The sequence below is a fragment of the Vombatus ursinus genome, unplaced genomic scaffold, assembly GCF_900497805.2.
Source record: "Vombatus ursinus unplaced genomic scaffold, bare-nosed wombat genome assembly UNPS02014772.1, whole genome shotgun sequence".
In the NCBI taxonomy this organism is placed as follows: Eukaryota; Metazoa; Chordata; class Mammalia; order Diprotodontia; family Vombatidae; genus Vombatus; species Vombatus ursinus.
Window position 1 is genome coordinate 22342794 of NW_020954550.1, and position 9866 is coordinate 22352659.

A 9866-nucleotide genomic window follows, 5' to 3' on the forward strand; every position below is an offset into this window, starting at 1 on the left:
AAGGACATGTTTATTATTGTTCAATAAAAAAAAACTGCTATTATTGTGGGTCTGCTATTGATTTAGTATTGTTCTACTCAACCCAGCCCTCTCACATCTCATCAGGACTATTACAATATTAAAATGACCCGATAGGTCTCTTATCCAGCCACCACAAAGCTCCTAAATTAATGTTCCTGAAATATAGGTCACACTATATCACTCTCCTATTTAATAATTTTCATTGACTCTTTCCCAGCAGGCTAAAATAGAAATGTCTCTGTTTGGCATTTATAAAGACTTTGACAATCTATCTTTAGCCAAGCCTTCCTTGTCTTGTCTACATCCCAGCCAAGCCAATGAGTCCGGTATCTCTTGTCCCCTCTGCCCTGAAGGCTCAGTGTAGCTACCACCTCCTAAAAGCTTTCCTGAGCCTCCTAATTGTTAATGTTCTCCCTCTCATGGAATCACTTGCTGTATATATTCACTCCCCTCATTCCAATAATTTGTTCCAATCACCATGAAGGCACAATGAAGCAGGCACTGGTGGATCACTTAGAGCTTGGTCAGACATTGAAGACGCCAAGGTCATCCACCGCATCCTGGGCCATTGTCAGTTGTCCTGACTTTTGTCTTGCCACTGGACTTTGATGCCTCTGGAAGAGAGAGGAGGCTGCCGCCTTTGTGCGGCTCTGCCCTACTTAAATCCAATTCACACACAAGTCAAGACATCACCTTATGATGTCATTGGTTCTCTTAGAAAACAAAGGACCAACTACAACAGCAACAACAACGTTGTTCCTATTTGGACAGTCTTAGTTTCCCTCTAGCTTCATCAGATGACCTGATAATTAGAAAGTAGATTCCTCATCGACTTGCCTGCTTAAGAAGAATCTCTTTCTCCTTAATAAGTCAGCTCAGGACTTGAGCAGCATCTCTAGTTCCTTCTCACAGCCACTCCCTGGGATGTAAATAGGTCCTGTTAGCCCCAGGGAAGGGATAGGGAAGGAGACAACACTCAGAGATGAATCCCACTTACCTCCATATAGGTTTTCCTTTCTCTACCATAGATCAGCAGCTAGGCATGTTTGGGATGGCTACAGCTCCCTTCAATACTGCCAATACTGCTCCTCAATTTTTAGTGGGTATTTGTTTTCCCTAGTCCTGAAGGGTTAGATGGGATCCCTTCTCTTTCGATCACGTGAAACAATCAATCAGTCAATAATCATTTAAGTGGTTACTAAATGCCAGGCACTATACTAAGTGCTGGGGATATAAGCACAAAAACATTGTCCCTACCTACATATAGACAAGATACATACCTTTATAAATGGGAGGTGATGTCAGAGAGAAGGCAGTAGTGGTGGGAGGGACCAGGAAAAGCCTTTTGAAGATGCTAGTATTTGAGTTGAGTCTTGAAGGGGGCCTGGGAGTCCAGGAGGCAAAGGAGAGAAGGGAGAACAATCTAGACATGGTGGGGGAGGGGCAGAGGGAGGGCATGTTTGGTTTATTTTTCAGCATTTAAAAAAATAACTGAGGGAAATGGTAAAAAATAAACCAATATTCAAAGACATAGCACAGAGGCAGCGTGGACTCATGGTAGGATGTTGGTCCTGGAGTCAGGAAGACTGATTCAAATCTCACTGAGCCAAGTTACTTCATCTCTATGTTTCCTTACCGATAGAATAAGGGAATTGGATTTGATGACATCTAAGGTCTCTTCCAGCTCTGTCTCTGATTACGGATCTGGAAGGATCTTTAAAGGTCACTGAGGGAGGCCATATAGGTGGTGAGAGGCAGAATCGGTATTTGGACCCATTTCCTCTGACCTGTTATAAAAAAAATCTAGCACCCTTTTCGGCTGTGCTGCACTGAACTGATAAGCTTACTAAGTGCCACCATCTTATAGGAATGAATGTGTGTGTGTGTGTGTGTGTGTGTGTGTGTGTGTGTGCAATGCAATGAGACATTGATGCAATTTAGACCCTCGTTAGCATTCTTGACCCCTTTGTGTATTCAGATCAGCAGCCTAAACATAGTTGGAATATAAAGGGCATTGGGTGCAGGTAGGTGGCACAGTAGATGGAGCACTGGCCCTGGAGTCAGGACTATGGGACCCTGGGCAAGTCACTTAAACCTGATTGCCTCCAAAAAACAAAGACAAAAGAAAAAGCATTGGATTTGGAGTGCAAAAGACCTGATCCTGCTGCTTATTATCTGTGACCTTGGGCAAGTCCCTTCACCTCTCTTTCTTAGCCTTAATTTGCTCATTAGTAAAATGGAGATATACCTGTCTTTAGTTATATAACAGGTTTGTGTTGTTGTGAGAATAAAATAAATATATATATATAAATAAATATATATATATAAAATAAAATAAAATATGCAAAATGTTTTGTAATAAATACTTTTTGTTACATAACAAATACTTTAACATGTAGGTAATAAATATTTTAACAAGTTTTTTTCCCACATTGACATTTCTATTAACACCCATAGTTTTAAGAAATTATTTTTTTATGTTTTACATGATTGCACATGTATAACCTGTAACAGATTGCTTCCCATCTCAGGGAGGAGGCAGGAGAGGGAGGGATAGAATTTGGAACTCAAAACTTAAAAAAACAACAAATGCTAAAAATTGTTTTAATGTGAAATTGGGGAGAATAAAATATTAAACATAAATGGATGTTCACTTGACTTGAAAAAAATTATTATTAAAAAAATAGACAAAAATGTTTTGTGGAAGCAGTGTAATAGTTAATCAGATGATCTTTCGAAATAGTTAAACCACACCAAATATGAATTCCTGTTATGTAAAAAAAAAAAAAGGTGGGTGGGAGCAGGGAAGAGAGGGCCTTAAAAAAAAAACCTATGGATTAGATGGGTGAGGCTTTGTTAGTAGGATACATTGTCAATGGAATAGAGTGTCAAGAGGTTTACACTCTTACTTTTACCAGTTATCACTAATGTACATTTCAGCTCTTGCATCACCTACCATCCACTTCACACATGCCCAACAATAAACCAGGACAAGCTCGTGCCACTTTGTCCATGAGGAGGTTGAGCCTGTTGAATCCGAACGGTTGGATCTGTTTATTAACCAGCTACCACTTGCAAGGCACTGTCCTAGGTGCTGGGATACAAATACAATGATAGGAATGTTACAGGGATACAAATCCCTACTCACAAAGAGCTTACATTTGAATGGGGAAGAAAACAAGGACACATTATAGTATAAGTATATACAGAATAAACCTAAGAAGAAAAGATACATAGTAGTTAATATAGTTTATTATATACTAATGCATATATAGTGGTATAACATATACCATATACACATAGAACATACTGTAATATAGTAGCATAAACACAGTAGTTAATCTAGTAGAATATATAGTAACACATATATAGTAACATAACGCATTTGGTATATTATTAGAATGTACACCATAGTAGTTAGAGAGAGAGAACACTAGGAGATGGGCAGTTCTGGAAAGGTTTCAGTCAGAAAGTAGAGCTTGAATGGCACTTTGGAGGAAGAGAGATTCTTTGAAGTGGAAGAGGAAGAAGGGCATTGTGAACATAGAGGACAGCCTGTACAAAGGCACGGATGAAGGAGAAGGGGTGTTCTGTGTGAGGATCAGAGAGAATGCCAGTTTGGCTGAATTACAGAAGGAGTAAAGTCTAGAGAGGCTAGAAAGAGAAAAGGCTTTAAAAGCTAAACAGATGAGTTTATATTTTATTCTAGAGGCAATTAGAAGTCAATAGGACTTATTCAATAGGGGAATGACATGGTCAGATCTTTGGATCTTAAGGAAAGTATAAATGGTAGCTATTTTATTATTAGCTATCTAATGGTCAAGGTTAGGTGTCTTTTGACATGAACCTCTACTTCATTTTTTGGGTCTAACTGACATCTAAGCCTAAGGTCCTCTCTGCCATGGCCTTGGATAATTCTACCTTGAAAGCTGGGACTGAAGATTTTCAGCACTGAGATGACCAGGTCTGTGGGTCAGGAAGATTATTCTGGCTGTGATGTGATATGATGGATGAATGAGGGTGGGGGTAGGGCAGGGCAGAGAGGAGAGGTTCTTTTCACCTCATTGTTACAAATACTTTTTACATATGTATATCTATTATAATATATATAAATATATATTAATCTGGTATAACACATGACCTTTTTACAGATTTGCATTCATATGCTACATATATGTATTTATTACTTATTATCCATGTATGTATATATCTATATACACATATACATATTGTGTGTGTGTATACATATATATGTATACTGATGCATGAATTCTATAGATTGTGTACCAAACTATATATCATGGTCTAATAAATGCCCATTCTTTATCTGCTTTTTTTTCCCATTCAAATAGTTAAACTAAAGTCTTTTGAGTGATTATGGACCTCATCCGGGAGATGCTGCAATGTTCCTAGGCTTGATGCAATGAGCACAATGTCATTTGCTAACAAAGTTACTGTCAAGTATGTAAGGATTGCAGGTGATTTCATTGACACAGTAAGAAACAAATAATCTCAATCAGGGCTAAAAAAAGATTGGTCATCAAGGTTGTGGGTATGAATGCAAGTCTGAGAACAGGTCACTTGTCATACCAGATGAATACCATTTCCTTTTTGAATGGGTAACTCTACAGGGGTAGATAAGGGGAATGCTATCAACACACTAGAGCTGGATTTTCACAAAGTATTGGAAAATTTTTTCCATCCTTATGGACAACATAGAGAGATGTAGGCTAGAAGATAGTACATTTAGGAACTTTCATGGCTTCTTTGAATAACTATGAATGGGACTCACTTGACTAATTTTAAACAGTATAAATAAAAGTCCTATGAATTACTTAGATTTTTAAGTGTTGAGGGAGCCACATTCTATCATTTTTTAAAAAAGAACGTTGACATCTGGACCAAGGCTATTTTGCTTGCTTTTGTACATTGTCCAACAGAAAACTGTATGCTTGAGGGCATGAGGTTAATCAGACTCCTTTGCACTTGAAGTCAAATACTGAGGATTTTCCATTGCTTCTTTCTCAAGATTCCATAGGGGTACCTGGAAGACGCCAGCCAGAGCTGACATTGCATGGGACCACCTTCCCCTTTCCCGGTTGCAGGCTATCGCAGGGCCTACCTCAATGTTTTTTTTTTTCTAATACTCCCTTCCCCCATTCCCTTCCTTGCCACTTACTGCCCAAACACAACCCCATCTCCACCTAGAACCTCCAGTCCACTTTAACCCTTGGGTCTATTCCTCCTTCAAAATTGTGGTGGGCTGTTCCCCTCCAGGATTCTGGCCCTGTGTAGCAAACACCCTGCTTTGCCATCCACTCTATTGATACACCTTAATTACATCTGGGCTTTGTCGTTTACCCTGCAACTGAACTTTCCTCTTCATATTGTCTAACTCAAATAAAGTGTGAGCTCTTTGAGAGTAGGGGCTGTCTTCTTTTTCTATTTTTATCCCCAGTGATCAACACAGCGCTTGGCATAGAGTAAGTGCTTAATCAATTCATTTTTATTTATTCATTCATTCATCCCATTAAATATAGGTGATAGAACTATCAAAACCAAGGTTTCTTTATTTAGGCAATGTCTTAAGAGCATAGACTTTTATGTTCATAGTGTAACCCAAGTCCCGAAACCTATAGGGGTTCTCTCCTCATTAGTGGAAATCAATGCCCTGCACCTGCATAAAGGTTGGGACAGAGCTGGCAAGAGTGAGAGTCTCTAATTGTCTTTAATCTCTGACTTCCAATAAAATATTATTTTTAAAACTATGTCTTACACGATTGAACATATGTAACCCATATCAAATTGCTTACCACCTTAGGGAGGGAGAAAATCTGGAACTCAAAATAAAAAAATGAATTTTAAAAATTGTCTTTACATGTAATTGGGAAAAAAAATAAATTATTCAATCTCTGGTTTCCAGCTTCAAGAAACAAAGTAGATGATACCAAAGCCCTCTTGAGATTGCTGAAGGGAGCACGAGCTTCTAGAAAGAAGCCAACTTGAGAGGAGCTGGCAATCTCCATAATGTCCCTATCTTTAGCTACACAAGGGACTTCAGGAAATTTTTCCTTGCATGAGATCTAAGACTCTGTTTCATGGTTGAGCTGAATTTATCTTTCTCCTAATGGGAGAGCTCCCTCACTCTGTATTGTCTGGTATATATTCTCCTATGTATACTTCCTCTGATTTCTGCTTTGCTGTCAACTTGGATAAGTGGGCATCTTTTCTACTTATTTTTTGTGTTCATTGTGGAACTGATATTTAGTGGGAAAGAAGTCAAGACTTGGATATAAAGCTTATGGTCCTTCTTCCCTCCAATTAATGAACAGTGATCAGTTTGAAATTGAAATTGAAATAGAAAACCATACCCCCTAGACTACTATTTAAGAGAGCAGGTAGATATAACTCTAGCCCAATTCCCATTCTCTCCAAGGAGAGCAGAGTGGTCAGGCTTTTGGACTCTCATGCTTCCCCTCCTGGCAGGAATTCAAGTCTTCCTTGGAGAAGGGTGGGAGGAGAAGAGGTTAGAGCTGTCTATCCTTCCTCCCTTTGAGTCACATAGTGATAATCTTGTGATGCAGATGGGAGGGATTCCCTCACTACAGTAGTTTCAAGATCCTTTCTCTGTACAAATAATATACTACATGCCTGTGTATCTAGTTCAAAATGGCATAAGGAACTAGCTTGCATCTAAGTCCCTTCTAATTCTAAGTTTTTTCTAAATCTGTATAAATGCAAATTATATTTCTAAAAATAAATGAAGACATTTAACTTCATAGCAAATGTCAGGAGGGCTGTTAAGGTATTAAAACAAACCACACCATGTTTTCCGAACGAATCTCTGGCTTATCTTACTGTGTAAATACAAATTATTTGAGGCCTTTTAAAGTCTCCATAAAGGTTTATGTGCTTAAGTACACATCTTACATCAAAATATACTTTGAATATCCATTTTCAGACTCACTATCTGTTTCAATGGATGGTTTAGATCTCTAGTGTTATGAAAGCATTTCCTGACACCTGTGAAGTTGGTAAATATTTCCTGTTTTTGTTGTGTCTGCAGAAAACAGGAATTAACCAGTTGGAAGTGATTATCTAGCCAACTGCAGGACTGATAGACATCTCCTTAGTTCCTGGCATAAGATTTCTAGTTTCCTAATATCTGTCAAACTTTCTTTTACATTTTAAGGTCAAAGAATTCTGCTTTCTTAAGCTGACAGATAATTAAGATGCAAAAAAAGGAAACTGGATTTTCAATCAAAACATAGTTAGGACACAAGGCACCAAATAAATCATACATATCTTCAAAATCTCCGCTCATATCCAACTTTAAATCTTCAGTGGCAAAACAAAACCATTCAGAAGGACAAAATAAAGCACATCATATTACAGAAACCACTATATATACACAGGTGTCAGTCTTCACGTTTCTATTGCCATGTTTCTGATGATCTTCCAAGGAAATAAAAGGCAATACTATTTATTATATTTCAGAAGAATTGTTCACATCAGTCCATGACTTGAAAAAGTGATGATTTATCTTTTCTTTCTTTTTTCTTTTTCTTTCTACATCCCTTCCCTCCCCTTCCTTCCTCCTTCCCCCCTCTCCCTCTCTTTCTTTCCCTCCTTCCCTCCCTCTCTCCTCTTTCTTTCTTTTGACTGAATCTTACAATCTCACTCAGATTGAAAAGGCAATGGTTGTTCATGGGTCCCCACTTCACCACCTATCAGTGCAGATGCTCTGTTATGACCTGGGCCATCCTGCTCCTCCTTAGGCTGTCTGGTGCACCCTGCCATCCCAAGTGCTTACTATAATGGTGCTGAACTTAGTGCAGGCACCCAACTGACTTTAGCCGTACTGCAGCTAAGAATTTCTGAGCCCAAGTAATCCATCAGCCTCAGCCTCCCCAGCAGCAGAGATTTCAGTTATTCATCACATGCCTGGCAGGTTCTGATATATTTTAAATATTTTACTTATTGTTTTAAAAATGAATGGGTAATTAGACAAATGAAAACGGGTTCACTTATTTTCCCCTGCAAAACCAAAGATGTCTATAAAACACAGACTGAATGCTTTAACTCAATCCAATGAATATCACTTGAAAACCCCATAATTCTGCAGGAGTACCACCTATTTTTAAAGAAGAAATAATAGAATTCTATTTAAATCCCCAAACAATATTTGTGTGCTCCTGGAAAAAAAAGGATACAATGCTAGAAGGGAATGCAAGTGAGCCCTCCAGATGTGTCAGTCACACTTCCCTGCCTGCTATTTTTAGTTTTCTATTCCTGCTTTTTATTTTGGGCTTTGGCTGGCTTCCTTGGGAGCTTCCCCTCATACCTTTCTTATATAATGTGTTAAAGGCTTTTCCCTCCTCAAAGGAAATTCAAGGAATGTCGGCAAGTTTCAGGAACTCAGGCTTGCCTTGGCATCAGTGGAGTTCTTGGTTTGATAATAACTTAGGAAATCAACAGTCATGGTTAACTTTCTAGCTTTTTAACTCTGAAAGGCTACAAAAAGGAACTGAACATAGCAACAATACAGGTTTGAAATTTAGCTTGTGAAGGGATGTTTCCCTCCATTTCCCCAACCTAAGACTAACAGAAATGAAAATATGGAGAGCGAGTTTCGTGTTTGTAAAATAGCTAGCTTTAGAAAATTCCATAAAAGCTGATGTCAGTAAATACAAACAGATAAACAAAAAACCAATATGAAAGTATAGTCCAGTTCCAGCATTTGTAGGCTATATTCTACAGGCAGAATTTTGTAATATTTATTGAAAATTCACTGTGTACAAAGCATAGTAGGAGGCATCATGGGTAGTTACAAGGTAATAGACCTTGCTTTTATGAAGTCTGTGTACTTCTTTCTCTTCAGTTGTCTGTAAGGTGCTTGATTCTTCTTCGGAAGCTAAGGCCACGTTGGGGTGAACTCTCACTTCATCAGGCGATTAGCACCACTACAAACAAGTCTCTCCTCATCCTTCTGCTGAAATGGCCACCTCCAAGCTTGCTTGCATTTACTCTGCCCTCACCCTTCACGACAATGAGGTTACAGTCATGGAGGATAAAATCAATGCCCTTATTAAAACAGCAAGTGTAAATGTTGAACCATTCTGTCCTGGATTATTTGCAAAGGCCCTGTTTAATGTCAACATTGCAAATCTCATCTGCAATGTGGGAGTTGGTAGACCTGCCCCAGCCGCTGGTGGTGCTGCCCCTGCTGGAGGGGCGGCTCCTGATAGCACAGCTGCCCCAGCTGAGGAGAAGAAAGAGGAAGCAAAAAAAAGAAGAATCCAGGAATCCAATGATAACGTGGACTTTGGTCTGTTTGACTAAAAAGTTTTTGTAACATTAAATAAAAAGCTTAACAAAAAAAAAGAGTCTATATACTCCAAGTTGATATAAAATGAAAAGAAATATAATGAAAACATAAATTTGTATATAACTGCATTAATCTCTTTTAAATGCCATTTTGAATAGCTTCATCCCTTGCCTAAAAACCTTCGGTGGCTCCCCATTGCCTACAGCATACAATTTAAATTCCTTAGCTTGACATTTAACATTTTGCATAATCTGGCTCTTCTCCATCTTGTTCTCCAAAACAAACTACCCCTTCAGCCAGATGCTTGGATTCACTAAATCCAGAATGGTCTGTCTCTTCACTCATACTATTTGCTCTACATAGAATGCAGTTTCTTTCTCTCCACTAGATCCTACCCCTCCAACATCCTCTCTATTTATTTAATATTTTAGCTTTCTCCTTTTATCCCCCCAGGACCACCTCCTTTATAAAACCTTCGCCAGTCACCATAGTCCTCAGTAGGGGTGACTTTGGTTTT

The 9866-nt window shown here is 38.6% G+C and overlaps 1 protein-coding gene across 1 annotated transcript; it reads left to right on the forward strand.

Moving 5' to 3' along the window:
• The first annotated feature begins 9018 nt into the window (after positions 1-9018).
• LOC114044030 (60S acidic ribosomal protein P1-like) lies at positions 9019-9363 on the forward strand. Its single transcript, XM_027863328.1, has 2 exons — positions 9019-9081; positions 9163-9363. The coding sequence occupies exons 1-2, from the start codon at positions 9019-9021 to the stop codon at positions 9361-9363; spliced, it is 264 nt and encodes an 87-aa protein (XP_027719129.1).
• Positions 9364-9866: the final 503 nt, after the last annotated feature.